Raw genomic sequence first — 24,253 nt, forward strand, 5'->3', positions numbered from 1 at the left:
GTTTTTAAGATGCTGGGAAGTTTAGGGGAAGGTCAGATTGTACTTTTGACGGATGATGCTCACCTGATTTCTCACGCTTTACTGGCTGCTATTGACTACAATTAGATGTATACAATATACCTACCCACATACTGTATGTTGTATTACATTACGTACATGTCAAGTACCAATCTTTGTTCATAAATTATAATACTATATACTATAAACTCTGGATGTTGTTTTCCTGAAATATATGTAAATACGTATGAGTTACTGTCGAATGTGATTGTGTCTGCGTCTGTGACCCTGACACAGCTTCACACCGGTTTGTCAGACAAATGGTGTCTCTAGAGTCTGTGTTTCCGTCTGGGACAGAGAGCTGAGGGAGGACCTTCGCATCCTCTTCATGTTCTTCCTTTTTTTTTTTCTTTTTGTTTCTTTTGTACTATATTACTTACCCACCTGCTTACCTGTTTATGTTTAGCTTTTCTCCGTCACAAATCTTCAGGTGTGAATGGGAGTGTCCTGAAAGAAATAATCTGCAGCTACGCACTTTTATTTCATTCACACCATTCTTCAAAACGAATTGGCTCTTTTCTATTGATACCTTTTGTAACAAAGCCAGCAGGGAAGCGGGAGTCTATTTTAAGTGTTTTCTGAGTTTACAGAATGAGTCATGTCTCTTCTTGCTTCTTCTTTTTCTCTTTTTCTTTGTCCCTGTCTGCTCACTCCTCATCTTTTATACCGTCTAGACCACTAATGGAAGCACCAGAGGGCCCCCAGCAAGCACCGTTGCTCCTGGACAGAACTCGTTTTCCTCAGTACGGGACTTGATGTCAACTGGTGTAATATCAAGCAAAGAACTTGAAAGCAGAAATCTACCTGCTTCTAAAAGGCAGACACATTATCCGACCCTGACCCCCTCTTTCCCCGCGAAGAGGAAACATGAAGCACTTTACCAGAACGCGAACCCTCCTCGCAGAATCTGTGTAACCAGACATCCTCAAAAGTGGGAGCCACCTCGTCCCACAAAGGAGAATATCAGGGAAGAAGGAGTGTTTGAGTGGAAGAGAGCCAAGCTCAATACGTCTTTCCTTGAACAACCGGCACTAGCCCAAACACCACAGACTAGAGCTGGTCCCTCACACGAAACAGGGATAGTGCAAGGGGTATACACAGACCCAAGTGCCCCAAAGCAAACTCAACAAATTAGGCAGAATAAGGTGGAACAGTGCACTGAGTTATCGAGGGCTGCTTCCAAGTGCAGTTCGGACCCATCAACAAAACGGTACAAAAGTTCCAATGAGGGAGTTAAGACCAGTGATCCCCAAACCCAATCTAAAGCTACATGTCTGACTGCAGCCCTGACATCTGACCCTAGAGTAAAGGATTCTGGGAAACTGCAGCCAGATGAGAAGTCGCAGATGATCGAGAAGGCTGGACAGGCCGAAGCGCTGGTTCTAACCATGGTGTACCGAGATGGAACAACTCAGTTAGACCCAGAGCAGGTGAGCAGAGCTCGGCAAAACAGCATCGTCATTAATCGTGTGATGTAGATGTTCCAGTCAAGAACATGGTGACGTGATGAGAAGCCACTGGAAGTAAAAAGATACAAATTGTTGCTGGTGAAACTGATAAATGTGATGTTGTTTAGTTTATTGTAGGTCGGGTCTTTGGAGTTGCATTCATAGCTTATAAGAGCATCGTTAGAGGTTGTTTATTACAGTGATTTATTATTGTGCAGTTCACACATCATCATATTATTAAATGAACACAGGTTATTTTAGTGCCTGAGATCTTTAAGTCTGAAACAGGAGACAAGGGACCAAGACTTACCTCATTAAATGGTGGCAGCTGCACTCTTGATAAAGGAGAATCTCTGTCGTCGAACACTGTACGATGACAATAAAGGGCGTTCTGTTCTATTCTGTTCTATTCTGTTCTACTCTGTTCTGTTCTGTTCTGTTCTGTTCTGTTCTAGAAGCTCAGTCTACCAGTGTGTGGCCTCCTCTTACTGATGAAGAATGATCTTTGCTGCAGCGCACTGGAGGACTCTCTGGGGCCAAACGACAGTCTGGTCTACTTAAAACTGGAGCACACACCTGTATGGGCCCAGCAACACACACACCAGGGCCAGGAGCTCTTTACTAGGTCTGCGCGTGTCTGTGTGTGAATGAAACAAATGTGAATATGTTGATCAGTCGGGTTTTGAAATTTAAATTTGTGTTTTAGCGTCCACGAAAAGAAGGCTTATGTGTGTATATATCAGTATTCTACACTGACCTTATAGTCCCGTCTGTGTCTGTGTCCCACAGAGATATGCTGCTACAGGTGCTGTCGAGATCCCTGCCAGTGGTGTGCTACAAAGCCAAGGATATGCTTCGTACAGCTCTGGAGTTTTACAGAAGAGACCTCAGCTGGAAACGAGGCGAGTCATACACTGATCTGCCAGTTTTAATCACTGGTCGCCAGTCATTGGGTGGGATCAGGTAGGCAGGAAGTGAACGTTTTGTCCTCAAAGTTAATGTTAGAAGCAGGATAACTGGACAAGATGAAGGATTTGAGTCACCCTGGGTGTCACAGATATATGACTGGGTTATTACAGGTTAGTGTTTTAATGTTGTGATTGGTGTATACAATAATAATATAAATAAATACACTGAAACCTGTCATTCACACACATTCACATTCACTATGTGTACCATAGTCTTGCAGTATTTGTATGTGATACCCCATCCAGTGAGTGCTTGGGCGTGTAAAAAGTGTTTTTTTTAATAAACAGCCAAAACATCCAAGTAGCATGAACTAACATGGAAATAAAATGCTTAAAATACAAAATATAATACTTGTGTTATTGTGTCAGTAACACAATACGGGGATAAGGTCTATCAATCACAGTTCACACTATCCAGACAGTAGATGGAGTAATGGCATTATGAATGAATTTAAGTACAGCATATTAAATACTGTTAATTAAAAGAGATTTTCTTCTCTATTCAGTGGCAGGGTGTCATATTCAGGACCCACAGGTGTCAGGGTGGCTACTTGATCCAGCAGATCCATCCTCCTGCTACCAAGACCTACTTAATAAACACTGCAAAAGACCCCGTACAACACCTTCCTTCGGTACCCAGAAGGTCAGTAAAATGTGAATGCATCGATCCCAGTATGAAAATGAACTCTCGGAGCTGGCAGGGTTTTCTTGTAAGCAGTGTTGTGTTTAGACTCAGTGTTCATTGAAAAAGCAGAAACTCAGAAGTATAGAAGTCTCATTAAGAGCTACAAAAAGTGCTTGATTGCAGTAATTGCCTAATAATGATCTTCGGTGGGTGTCTCAAAATTATTGCCATTTTCATTTGTTGTATTTTAAACAATATGTCGTATTGGACCTCTAAAGCAGTGTTTGATCTGTGTGATGTAGTAGTAGAGGATAGTGGATCTGACTTATGTTCATCACATGGACACAGATTCTTGAGGTAAATCCTCATTTTATTGTGTAATGTATATGTTTGTCTTGTCTCACAGGTTTCTCAGGTCGTCTCAGGTCTCTTCTGGCTCTACAGACTTAATAAGACTCTATGCTCTAAACTACAGGTTGACAGACCTTTACACACGCACACTCATCTACTTACCTATACATTCCAGACACTTGGTTTGCTTGACTGACTATTTGTGTGTCCAGAGTCAGGGGCTGTGGACGCTGTACTCAGACATGGAGCTCAACATGATCCCTGTCCTGGCAGGTCTGCTCCATTTATTTTTCACTAAACATTGTTCTAAAAAAAGACGTAATATTTTGTCACCCCAATACAGTATCATGTCAGCGCTAATTTAGTCAATTTAAAACTTCATTCCCCTTGTTTTTATAATGAAAACCAGTTTCTGTATCCACAGTAACCATCTCTTAGAGTAGATTCACTATATCAGACCTTGTGGATGAATAAATGCTTGTTGTTTCAGCCATGGAGAGCCACCGCATTCATGTGGACAAAGAGGCACTTAAGAGAACCTCGGACTTGCTCGGGGTAAGGCAGCATCACACTTTTATTAATAGTTCCACTGGCACAGTTAACAAACATATCTCCATTTGCTTTAGAGTTAATGTTTCTTTTTAACAAGAATACACAAATATAAGTCCTGCATTGTGTGTTTAAAGATAATGTTAACTTGTTGCTAACGTGCTTGTCTCTCTTCATTGTGAGCTCTTACGATGATTAAATTGAGCCTAATTAACATGGAAACGATTTAAAGCAATGCTCGTGAAATAAGAATCGTTCCTACGTAGATGTCTAGGCAACACAGCTTCCATACCTTCAAATGAAACTTTACCCACGGGCCTCTGTAAAGGTACGCTGCGGGTCAGTTCAGATTTGGACGGCATCGCTCTCAGGTGATTGAATTTTTTGTCTGGCTGCTGATTCACGGTGCTGTCGACAGCTGCGGTATTAATACAAATGTGAGCAAAACAGGATGTGAGAAACAGGCCTCTGGGTAAAAGCGAAGAAGAAACAAAAAACGAGAGCCAAAGGCGGGAAAAAAAGAAGAGAATTTCTTCTTTTCTCTTCAGGGTAGGATTAGTGAAGTGGTGGGTGGGTGTCCTCTCGGGAGCTGTCCTGTTTACACGCAGATAAAAATCCAGTTCTGGATACTGCATTTGAATGACTGTGGATGCACAAGCGTATGCGGATGCTGTGGACGCACAATCTCGAGAACGCAGACACTTCTTCATCTTAAATTTGCTGACACGCAAGCGAACGCTCTCCCAACTCTCGCTGGCACGGGCATCGGTGTTGTTGTGGAGACGGTAGATATCTTGCCGTGTTGCTATAAATAGGATGGATAGTCTGTCTTTTTCCTCCAAGAGGCTGTGCTGCAGGAAGGAACATCGCTGTCTGCCTCTGCCAGCACACGCACACACACACACACGCACACACACACACACACACGTGCTGAAGTTTTTGCAGACTGCTGCAGTGTAGCGCGCGTGTGCTTTTGCAACACGCCTGCGAGCGCAGCCACGCGTGTCCCCGCTCTGTCGCGTTGGATTTCTTTTCATCCGAGCTGTCAAGTTCACCTGTCTGAACAACAAGCGGAGAATCCCTCCTGTCAGGCTGCGTCTTACAAACTCACTCAGCGTCATTAGCATTCAACGGGACGGGTCTCACTTTATAAAATGTTTCTGTTAAAATCGCGTTAGACAGACGTCTCGTTCCGACGGGTAAAGCTGTGGAATGGGATGATTAATCTCACTGCAGTGAGTTGAAATATTGCCCCACAGATTCCCTACTATACCCTCGCTGTGTGGTGTGTACGTGTGCGCTTGTGTGTCAGAGGCTAGCATCCAATATTGATGAGGCAGTCTGGAGCCTGCTCTGGGCGGTGAGTGAGACAGCAAGAAACAGCAAGAGAAAGTACATATTTTGGAATCTGGGTACATGTCTGCCAGCTAACCCCGATTTTCCTCTCTCCTTTCTTCTCGTCTGTCTCTTTCTATTTCTCACTTCTCTCGCCGCCCTCCTCTCCTTATTCCTCTTTCTGCTGTTGTTGTTTCTTCTGCTGCTCACCAATTACTTTTCATTTTTCCTGTCAACCCTTTTCCCATCTGCTCACATTCCAACTCATTTTTAAGACTTTTCTCCACTTTCACATTTTCTTTGTCCTGCATCCCCCCGATCTGTCTTTCTGTCCGTTGTATCTCATTCCATCGGCCCGTCTCCCCTCTCTCGTCTGCTTTCTCTTTTTCTCTTCTTGTCTCCGTTTCTCTTCCTTCATTCCTGTGTTGCCCGTCAAATTGTTAAGCACTTCAGTCAGACTTGTAATGAGCTTCTGTGTGTTTGTGTCACCCAAGTCCTACAGACACAAAATGCTCTTTTAACTGTCACCATTCACTACTTAGTTTTCTCAGTCGTACTCATTTATTTTTCATCTTTGCCTGTTTTTTCAGGCTCAGCCACATGGCTTCTTTTTCTTCTCTTCTATGTTTCTGTCCTTGCTTCGTGCCTCCTTTTTCTATCCCTCATGCTTCTTTTCTTCAGAACATATTTTCTCTCTCCTTCTCCCCCTGTGGACCATTTGTTTCCCCTCTCTGTCTCTTGTCATGTTTTCCTGCTGGTTGTGTTGCCTGTCTGTCCTGGGAAACGAGGTTTATCCACTATTAATGACTGGATTATTATGGCAGCCGTTAATTCTCACTGGCTGTCTATCTGTGTTAAGGACTCAGTCTGTTTAAGTCAGAATGCCTCTTATTTATGTACTATGTTGTGCTGTAGGGCTGTTCATTGATTAAAATAATTTATCACGATTAATCACATAATTGTGATTGATATTTAATGCATGATTAATTGCAGATGAATTGAATGATCTGTTCTATATTATGTGCCACTAAGGGATGTAGTTCATTTCTTTAATACTCTCACAAATATATGTTATTGTTATTGCGTATCCATTTTCTTCATCCATTTCTGCTCAAAGAGGTTTGATTCCACTTGACTATTTTACCGCTTCCTGATTCTCCAAACTATGGACTGGGCCAAGGGTCGAACACAGAACATGCGTGTGGATGCTGATGCTAGTCATGCTGCTAAACTTAATGTCATTTTCACATGAAACTGACCCAAAAAATCGCAACATCCCTCAGCTCATAGATTGGTCTGTATAGTTCACTGCAGAGCTTGTCATGTTCTTGGTCAGATAGAACATTCAGGTTACGTTATGTTAAAGTAATTCTGCGTCACTGAATGCTGAGAGCAGCTTTTAATCACAGTGAACACTTCCCCTTTTATAGCATCAAACAACTACTTAAAGAACGGCACTGTGATGTTTTAGTTTGTCCCATCTGACTTTATGACCTGCACTGCAGCAGCCACCAGGGGGAGCTTGACATTCTTTGGTTTCCCTTTTGAAGAACTGTTATCCATTTTTTATACAGACTGTGTTTCTGTCATACATACGCAAAGAGTGTTTTCTTCAGATCAAGCTATAATGCAGACTTCAGTTTTAAGTCTGGAAAATGATGATAGTAATATAATATTTTGCTATCATAAACACACTGCTGTCTCACAACATTTTAATTGGCTGTAAATCTATTGAGTCATTGTCTGGCTAATCTGGAACATGACTATCAAAGATATGAAATACTGTAATGTAATGATAAACAGTTCACGACATGCTTTTGTTTGTCATGAAGAAACGCTGAGTCTTAGAAAACATCTCAAATAAATAATATAAAGAGGTTTATATCGTCTAAAATACAAAACAGTAAACATTAATCAATAGTACTTATAACTTAGAGCAGCTGATCTGACTTCTGGTCTTTGTATCATCTCACTGCGTCATCACTAATGGTGCATAACAACTTTTATTGCCAGAGACAGAGATGAATTAACAACTCTGTGTCAATCAGAGCTAATACTGTAATTAGGATTTATTGTAACCTGCACAGGACAACACTAATATTAGAAACTATATTAGTGTTATTTGTCTCATTTTGATCTTCAAATAGTGAATAATAGCTGGTAGGGTAATTAGACTTTCTGGGGAAAAATTACATGAAATGTGTCATTTTTTTCTGTCTGTATTTCTGCCAGGCCAAAATGAAACATCTGGAGCAGGAGGCTCATAGAACAGCTGGACAAATGTTCCTGGTGACCAGCAACACTCAGCTACGGACGGTACGTAAAGTGTGATGTGTGAAAATGTGTGAAAATCTTTACAATCTGTATGGCTTCTCTTTACGTATGTGCGAGAACTGTATATACATTTCACGACATATCTGTGTCTGTTTCTGTGTTGTTGATTTTGTCGGATATGCAATATTTGAAGGTACTGTTTGAGAAGCTGCGGCTCCACGAGCGCTGTGAGAACAAGAAGCTTCCCAAGACCATCAGCAAACAACAGCAGTCAACATCAGAAGCTGCAGTACGGCGCATAAAAACAAACGCACACAGACATGTCAATTTAATCCTCAAATCTCTTGTAATCTAAAAGAAAACTTCTTAGTCTTATTTGATTTGAAACCTTCACAGAATGACAAGACTTGATATACATGAATAAGCCACAACATTAAAACCACTGACAGGAGAGACAATTGGGACAGGAACTTTTGGACCCGGCATTCGTTCATCTGAATATTACTTAGTCATGTACCACCCATCTAGACCAGACCAGGTACCCCCACCACATAGCAACGACTTTCACTGACCCAGTACAATGCAGCACAGAGGCTTTAGGAACAACTCAAATATGAAGAACAGCACAAGGTGTTGACCTGGCCTCCAAATTCACTAGATCCCAAACTGATCAAGTATCTGTGGGATGATCCACAGAGTCCCCTCCCCTCAACCCACAGGACACAAAGGCTGTTACCAGACCCCACATGACCCCCTCAGAAGGCCCATGTCCACTCTCTGATGAGTCACAACTGTTTTGGTCTTTATTTTTTCATTCATTCTTGTTTTGTTGCAGTTGTTGCAGCTTCAGCACCTTCATCCTCTGCCAAAGATCATTCTGGAGTACAGACAGGTCATTCATGTTTGCATCTACTTTTCCTTCATTTAAGTCCAAAGCAGCTGCCTCAGCTCATTAAAATCTAATGTTATGGTCAGATTTAGAAAGCATAACAATCTGTTTAAGAGGATTATTGTTTAGTTTACATTTAATAGGGTTTCAATAATGTATATGGGTAAAGTACAGAGTAGTAGTAGAACATTTTCACATCAATTTTCATGCATTCTTGCCCCCAGGTTCATAAAATCAAGTCCACTTTTGTTGATGGGATCCTCTCATGCATGATGAGTAAGGTGAGCTTACTGCAGGCTTCTCTAAAATGTGAACTTTTTTATATTACCTACATTCATCAAACGATGTCTTAAGAATTGATATTTCACAACCGTGTGGACCTCTTTAGCTCAAGATATGGATTTTCTAGTGTTTTGTCCTTGAGCCTGGTTCAACTGAAATCAGAGAGCGAAACCAAACGTTGAATTTCTGCAGGTTTATGTTCTCCTCTAAAGGTTCTGCTGGTGTGAATGTTGCCGTCGTTATACGTCTGTGTGTGACAGCTGAAAACTGTACGAGGTCTCCTGCAGTGACAGAAAATACTAAACATCTTGTCTGAGCCGTTGACCGTCTTCAATGCCATCGTTTTGCTAATTTGGCAGAAGAGAGATGAGTATCTCCATATGGCCCACGTTCAACCCTAGTGTATGGGAGCTTGTGTTTGTCAATCTGTGCTTATTCAGTGCTGCAAATGAGTCCGCCTGCGTCTAGAGCTGTTTGGCTCTGATGGTGATTTATTTGTTGGTCTACTGGACCAGACAAAGAATATATTTGTCACCTGCATATATAAATGGTTTCACGCAATATCAAATCTCAATTTATGGTGAATAACATTCTTCTCAAAGTGATGTTTAAAATGAATATGATGGCAAATAGAGTGACAGTTTTGCATAACGTTCTGTGATTAACTTGAGACCTAATGCTCAAAATCAGATTATCATCCAGTATCAAGTTAAGAAGTCCGTCTGGAACCAGACGCTCCCATTATGTCACTTAACAGCAACCCAGAGAGCAGCCGTGTTGTTGTATGTTCTGCTTACCAACACGACTGGCATCACAGCCTTCGAGCAGCTTGTTCAAATTGGGCGTAGCGCTGTTGACTGGCTCACTGTCCAAAAGCAGAACCACAGTGATGATGACAATGAGGATCACAGCTGTTGTTTTCAGGCTGAACTGGACAAGAACCAGCTATATGGAAACACTGGTGACACACGACTGACTCAAATGTGTGTCTTCTGATTTATTTCAGGTGACTAAATTGTTAATTTTTTGTCTTTGAACGTCTCTCTTGACATTTCAGCACTACATTTCCTCGACGTGGCACCAGACAAGCGCGGTAACTGGGAGAATCTCTGCAAAACACCCAGTAAGTATAAGCTACTGTCCACCTGTCCACTTTCCTCACCGTCTCCATTTGTCTCTGATTATTTTTGAAAACTTTGAAAGATCTTTGTTAAAAGACTGACACAGGCTTTAGCTTAGTTAGTGGAGCTATCCTTGGTGCTGAACTGGTTTAAGGAGTGGATGCTGTTTTCCGTCCTGCTGACCAAGTTCATGCTCCTGTGCTTGGTCATTTTTCTTTGCCACATAAGCCACTTTGGCTGGTATTAAAAGGTCATATTGGGATTTGTACTCACACATACTATGTGCACACAAACATTATTTGAGGCTGTTGTGGTCTCAAGATAATCGGTATGAAGCAACAACACATTTTATACATATCTTCTTTCTTCATGCTTTGTGTCTTTGATCACACGGTTGCTTTTTTCTGTCTTTTCCCAGCCTACACTTGTGAGTTGATCTGGATTCCCTCCTTTGGGACCTGATTATGCCCCTCGGCAAAGATCAAATCAAATCATGTAGCTGCGCTTTATGTGCTAATCTACAGAAGAGTAAGAGCAGCGTTGCCATAAACTGTCTGTGAGATGTGAAGTTGAAATTGTTTTTGACAAGAAAATTCAGATTGGTTGCAGGACTATCCTATTACAATCAGAGGCATTTAATTCTGTATTAGTTTAAACACATCCAGTAGTTACATCCTAATGACCTGTTACCACGTGTTTATTCAGTTAAAAGAGTCTGGCTACGCTACGCTAGTCTTTCCTCATAGCTCATCAATGAGACCCTTTGATGATACTTACTGTGTACTGATTACAAACATATTCACGTGTGAGTTTTTAAAAGTAGTGCGTTAAAATCCCTAACAGACCAAGACCACAGGAAGTTCAGGATCTGCTTCTCTGTTTGCATCTAGTATTATAGAGGAAACAGGAACTCTACTCAACTCAGCAAAGTTAGAACAAAACAAAGCAAAAATAAAATTCATGTTAAGTAACTTGAAAACTTTGGCACAAACCTTTCAAGTGGAATAAATAGAAGTATATAACCTCATTTACAAAATTAAAGTCAGATGAAAATAAATAGACCTTAAATAGCCTTAATATAGACTCGTTACACTAAGTTCTTATGCACATACAACGACTAAATTAAATTCATAAATATTGCCAGCGTACCTGTTTCCCTTCTACCTCTCAGTTTGCTTTATATACAGACATGTGCTGAAAAATACATGTTAAGCAGATTGTTACCAGAACATGCTTTATCATGTTGGAGATTTAGACACTTTTAAGCAGCGTTGGTGCTACGGAAACATCATTTGAGTTGAATTGAGTTTTGCACAAGTTTTCACTGGATAATTTATTTTAGTGTGCAAAAACATACAAAGTAGCACTTTATTGAAAACACTGTAAATATGTTAAGAATGTAAATAAAGTGTGTTTTTAAAAATCAAAAAAAATCTCTCCCTCTCTCTCTCTCTCTCTCTCTCTCTCTCTCTCTCTCTCTCTCTCTTTCTCTTTCTCTCTCTCTCTCTCTCTCTCAGTATTGGGCGGTCGATAGCTCATTTCAGCATCACCCAGCTGTCAGGGTCCATTGGTTTTGTCACTGAGCACTGCTCTATCTCTCACACACACACACACATACAGTATTTCTATGTCGCCTTGGAGAAACCGAACTTTTCTAATCTCACTTAGTGATCCGCCGTGGATGCGAGCTACACATTGAATTGATCGCGCTGCTACTTAATGATATACGTGACCGTCGGGCGGCTATAATTTAACACAGCTCCGGTCAATCGACTCAAACACAGATCTGGGATTTGGTTGAACATCTCATTGAGTGTGTAATTATGCCTGTGTGTGTATTCCGGTTTGGTCTTTGGTGTGTTGACTGTGCTGCATTTTTATCTTGATTCTGATACATAATATAAAGAACACAGCGAGAGAGGACAGCGACGTAATCAGACAGACATGTTGTTTCTAATAAGATCATATGGGGCGGCACAGTGGTGGTGGTGGTGTCTCACAGCAAGAAGGTTCCGGGTTCGAATCCATCAGCCGACTGGAGCCTTTCTGTGTTTGCATGTTCTCCCTGTGTCTGCGTGGGTTCTCTCCGGCTTCCTCCCTTAAAATGTGCATTTATTCCTTTCAGTTTCAGAGTTTCAGTTCATGGCTCTGACCAGATCAACGAGCCTGATCAGTGAGTCACTCTGAGTTTACAATCATTACTTTTAAGGTCCGTACATCTTATAACAGAAGTTCCTTGTAAACTGCTCCACTCTAGCTCTACTACTCTCAAGCAGGAAACATATTACGTTATCTGCCACCCACTATGTCGCTACTACTTTGAGATGTGAAATAATTTTCATTTTCCACTCGCATGTTACCTAGTTTTCTAGTATTAACATCCTTTATTTGGATAATAAGTATGAGGGATAAAATACTTCATAATTATATTTCTGTTTTATATTTTCCTCCTAAAAACAAACATAAACATGCTGTATAAAAGTCAGAATTCGTCTGCTCTCAATCTGAGTCTGTCCATATAAACATTATGAAAAGTGACCCACACAAACAATAGGTGCAGAGACATGACATAATATATCAGTTCTGCGATTTGAGCCTCTGTCTGACCCTGGATGGACGGCAAACCTTAAGCAGAAAGGGATAAAGAAAAAAGGGCCTTTTGAACGACCTGTTGTCAAGTCCCACGTCGATACGAGGATTAAAGAGTCAGTAAATAACCACAGGTTAAAAATGTGTGGCAGAGCTTTGCTGCCTGATTGTTAAAGACAAGAACATTAATCCGCCATTAGAGAGCAAGAAGGAACAAGAGTCAACTCCCTGGTGTTTTTTTTTTTTTTTTTTTTTGACCCCAAATTAAACTCATTATTCACTCATAATTATTCTCATCATAATGTGGAGTGTAAAGACCCGCTCAGTGATCATAAGCATGTCACATCCCACCGCTGCAGCTTATGGTTTGGAGGCTGAGGTTCAAAAGGAAGGTGTTCTCACCCCCCTGCAGCGCACACGCACTTCATATCCTCCCATATTCAACCGAGGAGTGTTGCAGAGGGGTTTAGCTTTCATCCGCTGTGGCTTCAATCCAGTTGAAGCCAGACTGCAGTAACAAAGGGGTTCCTGAATTAAAGCAGGGCGGCCGTAAAGCTGGTGCTGACTTTAAAGAGCTGAGGGAAGCGAGTATTGCTGGGGAGGGAGGGAGGGAAGTGATGCTTTCCTCTTCTGCCTCATCTGTTTTTTATCTAATGAGAAAGGAAAAATGCATGCGGTCTCTCTCCTTTTCTCATCTGTTCTCATTCTCTCCGTCTGGTTTTCTCTTTCATTCCTTCTTAAACGTATTTTCTCTCTTTGTGTACATATCGGTGTCTTTCTTCTTCTATTATTCTCCACTCGCTGAGTTTCTAGTCGGCCCTTTTGACTTTTAATACGACTGGACTCCCCCCGTCCACCTACGCCCTGACTCCGAGGAGCGCTTATAGAGGACACCAAGTTCACATTGCCAAGTTCTTGATGCAGTGCTCCACCCTACATCATCTCAGCCCTCTCCTCCTCCTCTCTGTCTATCTCTCTCTGCACCTTTATGGCTCTGGAAGATTTATACGCTCATTCCACCCACAAGTGCGTCAAACTTGTTTATGCAAATACAGAGAAACGGACGTAAACATGTTGCTCCGCTTTCATTTCTGGTTTCATGTCAAACCATTGTTTTCCTTGTGCGTTTAAATGCTGACGTACATTTTTTTCTGTAGTATCTGTAGTAAAACCGAGGGAAATTTTCCAATAAACTGTGCTCATTTAGCCCTTTCATCGTTATCTAGATAGATTAATGATTCGTTAAGGAAATGCTTCGCTGCATTATCGACGTTACAGCGTGCTCTGTCTTTTGATTGTGCCGTTGTGTCTGCTCCCAAGCCGCCGGCTGAGATTCCTCCAGGGCTCCTCAAGCAGTTAAACGCTTCTTTAAGGCTGCTCTGCATTTAGCTGTTAAGGTGTTTCACACCAACGGTCCTCCCAAGGCTGATCTAAGCACTTCTCCTGCTCTCTGCTGACTCACTGGTAGTGTTTAAGACACACACACACACACACACACACACACACACACACACAAAGGGGAGCGTAGAAAGAACAGAGGAGTGCGGATGAATATTATATACACTGTAGCTTTGTTGTGTGATGCAGCAACAATCACCGAAAGCTCAAAAGCAGTGACATTGTGATGGACCAACCTCTTTTTCAGCTCTCCATGTAGGCAGGGAGGCCTCAGATGAGATAATTTGTCACAAATGCAAATTAGTTTTTGTTGACTAAAGTGGCCCTGACTGAATTTTAATCAGTTTATCCCCCAATCCAAATTAAACGTTTGTAGCAGATGTAATAAAATTCCCTGAAGGCATTTTCTGACGTACCGTCTTCATTAGAATGGGACACGTGGACAGACAACGCAACAACACAAGTACTTTAAAAGGCATAAAAGCAGCATTTAGAACGTGTAGTAGTCAGTCGTCATTATATCCAGGTGGATTGTCCCGAGGTTTAAGTGACTAACAAACCTATCCACACTGTGTCAGGTGTATACAGAGTGAGAAGAATTGTTTTGTGGTGAGGTTTGTGTATTATCCTCCGCTGCCCAGTAGATCTGAGCTAAGGATGGTGAAGCTAATTGATCGGTGATTGTGCCATAAAACCATAAAACTCGCTGTTACGATTTTCTTGACAAAAGCACTTTTGCTCGCGAAAGATTAGAGTTCGATGAGTTCGTTACTCATCCTGAGAACAGCAGCAGTGATTCATAGATTTTCATGTGGAATTTGTGAGAAATAGCTTTCAAAAGTCAGCATAGAACAAAGCGAAGCATCACTTGTCTTTCAGTCCGTCCCCGTAATAACCGCTGAAAGGGACGGATTTTAATCTTTGCCAATTTTCCTTTCTTAAAACAAATGGATTTTGGTGGGCGTGTCTGTGGTCGCAGTGTGAACCGAGGCAGTTTAGCGCTCGTGCTTGTGCGCACGCATCCTTCTGCGCGAACATACGAACGTGCGTGCGTATTTGCATGTGTGCATGTGTTCTGAGTCATTAAGTTGTTGTTGATTAAATTACCCCACACCAGCACCACAGTGATTCATTGGTCCCCGTCTGTTTAACAAGGCATTACTCCTCCGAGACTCTAACTGTGGGACAGATTTATGTTCATGCAAGCGCAGGGCAAATCTAGTAGTGCCCCCTTTTTTTTTTTTTTACTCCATTTGCACTCACAGTCTGTATGTAAGCAGTGCCAGATGGAATCACTTGTTAATAAATACAGTAGGCAAAGATGTGTTAAAGGTGAATACAGAGCTCAAGAGCGTACGAGATCTCATGTTCAGCAGACATGTTCAGACAATCGCCTTGTGTCCACCGCCACACCAGTCCTCTGGATGTCCACCGATCAGGCTCGACCTGGGGGACACGTCTAAGTAACATCCACATGAATGAATATGAGGTTCAAAAGTTTCCCAGCAGAACACTCAACTGTCATAAGATGGTCAGTGTTATTTATTTCTCCTGTTGTTGGTCATTATGTTATGCTCCATCGGTGTATTTCAGCCAGTGTTGATCCGAAATCATATTTTTCTTTGTCGACTGTGCGGTTGATGCTTTGTTGGCATCATTTGTCCCCTGTAGGGTCCACGCAGACCTGCTGAAGCACCAATCCGAGCCACTTTCACCTTCATTATCAGGCCATTGTGATCCCGTACTACCCCGTGAGGAGGAATTCGAGCAAACAAACACCGGGTTGTTGCGGAGAATATAAAGAACGATGCTGCTCACGGAGTCAGCGGTGGAAAGACAACACAAAAAGAAACACATCTGCATGATAAAGCGGAACATTAAGATTCAATGAGCCCGGGAAAGGAAGACACAAGAATTTTTGTTTGCTAGTCGATGGCTCAATAATGTGTGTGTGTGTGTGTGTGTGTGACAAAAATCTAATTTCACATGTGATGACTGTGTGCGACAGAAGGTAATACACAAATGTTTGCGTCTGCTCTGTATAATTCACACATATTGATGCAATTAGGGAGAAACAACAACAACAGCCACTTAATGGATCCCGTTCGGTGTCGGTGCTCGAGTGGCTCTGCGTGCGCCCGTCTGTGCATTTTAATGTGCATCCACGCTGTGTGTTCGCCTGCTAGACCCTTTTGTTTTACACCTGTTGTGTTTGCGCCCCGTTCTCGTAGGTTTGTGGAGTTTTTAGTGGACGTAATGCACTAAATGGAAGAGCATAAGAGTGTTCTCGTTTGGACTCGGGGACCCCCACGGTGTCTGCTAATGAACTGGTTCTCACACAGTGTGGGTGATAATAACTTTAGGCCACACCGCGGGGTTGTGTGTGTCTTCTATGACTTTCAATCAAGTAAAACCATGAAAAATACGTTATTATTGTTGTTATTATGAGGACAAACACGCGTGCATGCAAATGTGTATGATCATTATTAAAACGGTGACAAACACTGTCCAGAATATTCACCAGATTATTCTGTATCAGCTGTGTTCTTGGCTAAAAGACCCATTTCTTTTTTCTGCTTCCTATCCACCACATTACTGCTTATTATCCCATTAGGTTTGACGGCTCTTCTGTTTTTCCGTTTGTTTTTTTTAAGTTAGCCACATACAGAGCCTGTGTTTTGCCTTCTTCTGACAAGCTGCTTTCGAACGCCAGAGAGGATGCAATGAATTATTTTGTCCTTTAGGTGGCGCCATCTCAGGAATTGCAGATATTGCAGAGATTACTCAGCAGTATTTCATCAGTCTGAAGTCAAATATCCAGTCGCCAGCTGATTGCTTTGCAGCGTGCAGGCGCTGTAGAAGTACTAATAATAGATTATTGATAGCTTTCTAACTCTTTGATTGACTCATCTCTCGTTTCACAGCGCTCAGTCTAAGTTGGGAGGTTTTCATTTCACATCATAATACTGAACACTTTTGCACAACAATGATAAGCAAAAGCTGTTTTCAGTGTTTAGAAATTTGGCACCTAAATAGCATTGCTCGCATTTGGATGAACCTGCCGTATGTGTCACTTTGCTGTAGGGAGCATGGTTTGCTCGTGTGGAGGCTGTGTGTGTGTAACCTGAAGATAATGATGCTAGTGTAGCTGGAAAAATGCGTAGCTCGCATCTTGACAGCGTGTCAGGCAATTTTCCGCGCTCCGCGTCCCGTGCGCGATGCGTTTGTCTTGATTTATGCTGCCGTCACCGCGTAACGCTGCATGATGGGAAAGCTGAGCGTTCCCCGTCTGACACGTTGAATCACCTGTCACGTCAGAGGGCAGCGCACCCACACATTCCTAATGACTTGCACCGTCTCCCCTTCACTCTCCCCGAAATACACGCTTACATCTCACGTGGAGTTGTAGAAGTACTGGTCGTGTGTGTGTTTTGTGTGTGTGTGTGTGTGTGTGTGTGTGTGTGTGTGTGTGTGTGTGTGTGGCGTAGCAGTGGCGGATCCCTGATGTATTCTTTCCACTGTCCACACCCTGCCACTGCAGTCCTGTCTTTTCACCCCACCTCTCCCTCTCCCTCTCTAATAAATAATTTATTAGAGAGCTGCTTTTTTCTCTCTGGTTCACACACAACCATGCAACTCCCTCGTTACAGGGTCAAACCCTGCATGTTGTGCTTCTAACCGTATTTGGAAACACAGTTTTGATTTTATTGAAGTGTTTGACTGTGTGTATCCTTTTGTGTCCCCTTCCTCCATCTCTATCTTAACATACCCGTGTGTGTTTCTGTGTGCAAACTTTTGAATACGTCCTTGATAACAACCTTTAACATCCCGACATCCGTCTTTTGCGTACACACACGCACTGTGCTGCTTGAAAGGGTGGATACCGTGGGATTAGCGGGGATTAAAATGGAACTGCTGACTCCGAACCGGCGTTTTTCTTCTCTCTGTCAAACTGTGTGTGTGTGTGTGTGTGTGTGTGTGTGTGTGTGTGTGTGTGTGTGTGTGTGTGTGTGTGTGTGTCGGTGAGCCGTATCGCATTTCCCTTTTTTTTCGTCTTCCAGGCAAAAAATGTGCATCCGTGTAATTTTGCGTGCATCTATATCAGCGAGGTCTTAGATTACTCAGTGGGTCGATGCAGGTTGGGCCAAGAGCGTCGGCCTGTTCCTATTTAAAGATGCGCGTCGGAAAACTTTAAAGATCTGTAGTGTTGGCGGGAGTCATTTTAGACATGTGTTTCCCAGCGCGTACAAACAGACAGCGGCAAATAAATGCTTCGCAAAGGACTTACGCTCGTCATGGAATTAAAAGAACAGGGAGAGCAGATTTCAAGAAGTGCAAGTAAAGACAAGGACGGTCAGGGAATCCAATAAACTAACTCAACCAACAACCAAAATTCACACATGTATTGTTTGCTCATTAACAATTACTTGGTTGTGGTTTTGTTTTTTTCTTTGCAAGTTTGTCACCTTGGGAGCAAATCTGAGACCAAAAAACAACACTAAGCAAGCATCAAGAGCTACAGTACATGGTTTAGGCCATGAAGATGCTTTAAAGTTGGTACAGGGTATCATGGGAAACAGTTTCAAATCAAATCAAACTCACGTCAACAAACTAGCGGCAACAAGCGCCGACTCCGACCTCGAATAAAAGCCTGCGTTTGGATCAAAAAGTTGCCCCTGAGTTCCCCACAGTGATCAGCCACTCAGAGAAATCTCTCTGACCAACTTGTTCTGGTGCCAATCTGACAAGCTGAATGAGCCGAAAAGCCAGAAACATGGGTCAGACTAGGATCAGGGGGCACCTTCATCGCCCAACACTGACAAATATCTCAAGGGTTTGTTGTGTCGAGCCCTGTAGAAAATTGAGACCTGGACTTGGAGACTTGGAGAGGTTCTCTGTTATAAAAAAGCAAATAATGTCTGCATTAAAAAACATTTACAGGGTATCTGTGGGGACTTCAAAAGTATTGAAAGTTGATAATTCGATTTTGGGGAATTTAAGACTCTTAAAAACTATTAAAAAGTCTTATCATGACTTTATGAGGTCTTAAAATATAAAGGTATTTTGGGGGTAAATTTTGAATTTGAGTCCAAAAACTGGAAAAAGTATTTGAATTTATTTGTTTATTTAAAAAAAACAAAAAAAACGGTAACACAAAAACTGGACTACTATGTGTGCATTTTTAAATTGTTCCTGAGAGTGCTCAGTGTTATGCAAGTCTTTATACGCTAAAAAGATATTGAAATTAACTTCAAGATTCCTGTATATGCCCTGATTAATTTATTTTTTTGACCTGCTAAGGATGAGGGTTGGGGTACACATTTAAAACACCCACTAGTACCATCACCATTAATATGACATGCAGCACTGATACAGATGTCCCACTGGTCTGTTACAATCCCTTCATTAAGGCTTTGAAGGAGCGTGCTGGGCTGGGAGAGTCTGCAGGTACAGCTGACCTTTCCTCCATATGTAGAGCATGATCGCTTTATTTAGGTTTCCACTGTAGGGCGTAATTCATCTATGAAATACTCTGGTGAAAGTGGAAGACCCACTTCCATGGAGTAATGAGACACTGTCACAGAGCTAGAGTTAACCCCATCTGACTAACTGTACGTTCTCCCCAACTAGAACTTCCAAGCCCTTCCGAGGCAGCCGCTTCAAATCACCAAGAAGCACCGCATCCAAGGTAGGGTGGACACGCTTATTACCACGCACACATTCACACCCCTCCCACATGTTTTAGAGAATGAGACACTGATAAATGTTGAGGTGCGTATGTGTGCGTGTGTGTATACGCAAAAATGTATGAGCAGGGAGCCAGTAAAGAGGGTTTATGAGGGTGATAAAAGTGTGGCAGCAAAGGGCTGATCACTGAAAAGAGCGGTGGTGTGTCTTCCATGTTGCTCTATTCCTCTGCCGTGCCCTCTTAAAGTTTAATGCATGACTCCCTTTGATTTTACCACGGTAATAATTAAAACACGACAGGCGTAAGTCAGTTTTATTGACGTGATGAAATATTTTTAGACGGGAATTTTCCCTGCCATGAATTCTGAAACAGATATAATGACAATACTAGTCGGAATAAATTGCAGATAATGTGTTTTGTTTGCTTGGATGAAGACAGAAAAAGATCAAGATGGTTTTGTGGGATGCAGAGATGAAAAAAATGGACAAACTTCAGCATCCACTGTGAGAACATACACATGTATAAAGTGAATCCAGTACACAGTCGGTGGACACAGTCCACCGTGCATCATGCAGTTTATCTTAGCTCTGCAAGTGGCATCTCTGTTTGCTGGTGAATTATTTTTTTCCTGAGGACAGCTTGGGTAGAGCATATGTATTTTCCTCAAGCATCAACTTGGCACGTCGCGATGATTATTTTTGTACCACTCAGTCTGTTCCTTTCCTCTGAGTCTTCTGGTCACGCCCCCTTTGGAAAAAGTTTTAATTAGACCATCTTGGTGTTGTAGCACAGTCATCATTTTATAAAAATAAGTCACGCTGCCAGATACTGCAACAACTGTGACTCTTCACTTTGATTCTTGAATCGGACTGAAATGGCCTTGACTACACACTGTGTTCTGTTTAGAAATGTCCTGATCCTACCTTTCACATCTCAGCGCAGCATCATCCACAACTGCTATTATTCCTTTTGCTCAGCTAATAAGGCTATACTGTTGTGTTGGAGAGGAGGAGGCAGACTTTTCAGAGCAATTTCAGCAAGAGCAATTTCAGCGATTTAAAACTCAATTCCAAATAATTTGTCAATATTTATATTAATATACATTTATATATCATCTATTATACGTAACTTGTTTGGATATTTGTGCTCAGAGTTTCTCATCATAAATTTGCATTTAGAAGCAAACATGAACAGCTAGGAGGTATATATATATAATCGAGCCAAATGAATCTCTTTGAGCCAAGGGATGTTAAATCCCTGAATGTACTTATATCTGCTACCCATCTACCCAGCATTTGGTTCACTCAGCTCTGAAGTCGATGGTTCGTGGCTGTAATTGTTCCTCACAGCACCTACGTAAGGGTGGTTTTCTGTGGTTTTGTCGGGAGAACCTAAGGTTAATACTCGCCTGCTTTACCAGATGAACTGGCTGACAGTGTGCCCCAGACAGACAACGAAAACTGAATTTCTCCATTTGTCGATGAATAAAACATCAAAACAAGTCCATCCATCTGTTGGCATGACCAGGCCACATTGACTCCGGTGTCAGTCACAGCCAGTGGTGCTGCACTCAGCTCTACAGCTCTATAGCTCTATTTCCGTCCTGTTTTTCTTTCTCTCCCTGTTCCCTGTTCCCTGAGTTATTCATGGGTGCTAACATCAGCACCTCCGCTCCTCACTCAGATTCCCAGAGCTCCTTGTCATCAAATACTCTCCAGCCCTTTGCATCGTCCCTACTTTCTTTACATTAGTATCCTTTTTTCTCTTCCTCTGTTGTCCCCCAGTTATCACTTTCTGTCTTGAGGTGAGTGATGGACCTAATAATCCCAACAGATTGCAGTGTCCTGATTTTATTGTGAACGTGAGTGGAAGCGAGGCTTCTTTTTCACTGTCAGCATCTATGCATTTGTGTGTGTGCTGCTCTAGTGGCATCATGCTGACATGGGATGTGATGATTCACACAATGTGATGGTGTAGGACCCAATCATTTCTCCTCTACTAAGGTCAGCACTTCAGTCCAACACCTCAGCACAGTGATGTTACAGTGATAGAGTGAGCCTGATTGAATTTTGATTTCCATCTAAAGGGGATCTTGCAGCTTCATATCAGCTTTTTATTTAGTCAAATACAAGCTTGAAGCATAATGTTATTCTACCTCTGAATCCCCAGCAGCCCACTGTCTGTGTTTGCTGTGTGTCTCTGGGTTGATGTCAAGCACCGAAACTAAATCAACGCGGTCAATAAATTAGGCTCTAAATGAGCTGTGCAAGGCATCCATATGTTACACACTGGGATGCTACACTGATTTATTGACGGCCAGTTTAATTTAAATTCTATTTAGCATAGCCAATAACTTTCAAGTGATTCAGAGGTGATAGAGTATGATACACTTAGAAGAATCTGCAATAATCTAAGCATCTGTGTGGTTTACAGTGTGTTGTAACACATGATACCCTGTTTGATATTTGCTGTTATTTACTGTATTACATTTTTATATTAGGAATGTGTAACTCATTTGATCCTAGAGAATAAATAATCTCAATGTAATGAATTATTCCAACATTTTATTTAATTTTGCTTAAATCAGTGACAACTGATCCAAAGTGTGTTTTCTGGCTTTATTATGTAAAGGAAGCTCATTCAAATTATGATTATCTGTGTTTTTATTAACAAAGAACATGCTTCATTGTCCTTTTATCAGATAAACTCATTTTAATGCAAACAAGCAAGTTACTATGGGCTATTGTTTTTAGAGTGAGTCAGTGTGTTTACATGCAGAGCTTAATCGAGCTATGATAAAAATTCAACTTTCTCACAAGAGTCCTTGTCCCAGTTTACTTGCAGCAGAGAATATCGACTAACTGTTCTCCTCCTCCACACTAGGTGGCATTACGTGTCTTTTCAGCGGGATAATACCACGTTAATACGGCCCAATTTCCGGTTGACCTATTACGTGATAAACGAGTCGTTCATGCGGTGGACCGGCATTTCAAACAACAACCAGACGGATAAAATCTTGTACGTAATATTCGCACTACTTATGGTACAGGTAAGATCCGCGCTATCTGGGTGTCTCAATCGGATAATGGGAACCAATTTTAATTGGAGTAACGTGTTTACATGCACTTAAGTTCTCCTGTTAAAGTCCAATTAAGGCAATAATTTGTTTTTTCACATGCATGTAAACGCACTGACTGATGGTGTGCTAAGGTGTTCCTCAGGGCTCTATGTTTGGTCCTTGCAGGAAAGGAGGAGGAGATGGTAACTGTTCATCCTCGGGCCATGTTCATTCCTCAGGAGGGCTGGACTTTTCTCGCTGCAGGTTAGACAATGTGTCATGTCAAAGTATGTTTTTATGTTACATAATTATTTCATTAAATTCTTCACTCAGCTGCAGTTAATTATATGTTGTTGCATTCGATGTTTACCGAGCCACTAATTAAAGGAGGGAGTGTAAGAGTTCCTCTCCTGCAGTTACAGCAACATTAATTCTGCTTTTATGGCTCAGCTTTGTAGTAGAAGTGTGAACATCTGTTCCGACAGCAGTCCAGATTAGATTTAAACATCTCAGCTGAACACGACAAATGCAAAAAAAATCTCTTTGATTTTTCCACTTTAGATCTTTTTTGCATTTTCAGAAATATTGTGGCTGCAGTGTTTTTTATTGGCCACGTTCTTCTGTTCTAGTCTGTAACTGTTTAACTTTAAAAACAGCCCCTGTTACATTGACATGACCTTAGACAGTGTCCAGTGGTCACTTGAGGCTGTAATGCTGGTTTATGCTGTGCAGGCAAACAGAGCAGAGCTGCGACACTGTCAGTCTGGGAGAGCTTTGTGTGGAATTGAGGGTGTCTGCCGGCTCTGACAGAGTGTCGCACACTTACATAACCAGACAGATAAACCAGGGTTAGCAGGAGGACAGCAGGATAAAAGAGAGGTTCATGCATATACACACTACGAGCACGATCACTAACGCGTTCAAAACCAGCTGTCCCACACAGGCCCACACAAACACATGCACAAACACTTGGACTTAGAGGACCTTAGTATGTCCTCTGATGTCCTTCCAAAACTGGTGTGTGTCCGTTTCAGCTGCTATTGCTTTCCGCTGTCCCTAGAAAAAGTTCAGCTCAGAGACCTGTCAAATGGCATTATGTGTCCCAATGTTACTTTCCTGCCTGTGAAAGTATTGTCTATATTTGAATGCGTGTGCATGGATTTCATTTTGTCTTTAGTATGTTTATTTATTGATCCCATAGCACCAGCACAACTATCAAATCTGGTTTACCAAAGATAACATCATATTCCTTATAGTACATTTTGTACATCCTCCCTGTCCTAAAGTAACTTCTCAAAAAGAGAACAAAAACTACCTGTATTGTTGCAACAATCCCTCTTAAAACCTGTAGTCAAATTCTCTTTAGTGTTTTATTTATAATATTATAGTAATATAGTAGTATTTTTGAGCAACCTACAAGACCATTCATCCCTAAATATAATTAAAAAATGGAAAATTATTTATTTTTTATAGAAAACAACACTAAATTCACCAATATGATAGAGGTCTTAAAGCATTGGGTGGACTTAACCATACTCCTTAAAAACTAGTAAATAATTGCTACTGGACAACTTCACCCTGTCACCACTACCTGGATTTTGGACGACCTCACAGGAAGGC

The 24,253-nt window shown here is 41.7% G+C and overlaps 1 protein-coding gene across 2 annotated transcripts in view; it reads left to right on the forward strand.

Moving 5' to 3' along the window:
- poln (polymerase (DNA directed) nu) overlaps positions 1 to 24,253 on the forward strand; it is a 59,500-nt gene that overhangs the window by 9,856 nt on the left and 25,391 nt on the right. For both annotated transcript variants that reach the window (XR_007112226.1, XM_047577565.1), the window contains exons 7-20: positions 732 to 1,487; positions 1,961 to 2,130; positions 2,295 to 2,407; positions 2,980 to 3,116; positions 3,505 to 3,573; positions 3,662 to 3,722; positions 3,940 to 4,004; positions 7,566 to 7,649; positions 7,801 to 7,896; positions 8,443 to 8,499; positions 8,721 to 8,777; positions 9,836 to 9,901; positions 19,518 to 19,575; positions 22,820 to 22,897. Coding sequence is in view for 1 of the 2 variants with exons in the window: in XM_047577565.1 (XP_047433521.1) it covers positions 732 to 1,487; positions 1,961 to 2,130; positions 2,295 to 2,407; positions 2,980 to 3,116; positions 3,505 to 3,573; positions 3,662 to 3,722; positions 3,940 to 4,004; positions 7,566 to 7,649; positions 7,801 to 7,896; positions 8,443 to 8,499; positions 8,721 to 8,777; positions 9,836 to 9,901; positions 19,518 to 19,575; positions 22,820 to 22,897 (1,867 nt within the window). In the remaining variant the exon portion in view is untranslated. The remainder of the gene's footprint in view (positions 1 to 731; positions 1,488 to 1,960; positions 2,131 to 2,294; positions 2,408 to 2,979; positions 3,117 to 3,504; positions 3,574 to 3,661; positions 3,723 to 3,939; positions 4,005 to 7,565; positions 7,650 to 7,800; positions 7,897 to 8,442; positions 8,500 to 8,720; positions 8,778 to 9,835; positions 9,902 to 19,517; positions 19,576 to 22,819; positions 22,898 to 24,253) is intronic.

This window comes from Mugil cephalus, chromosome 1 (assembly GCF_022458985.1).
Source record: "Mugil cephalus isolate CIBA_MC_2020 chromosome 1, CIBA_Mcephalus_1.1, whole genome shotgun sequence".
Taxonomy (NCBI): domain Eukaryota; kingdom Metazoa; phylum Chordata; class Actinopteri; order Mugiliformes; family Mugilidae; genus Mugil; species Mugil cephalus.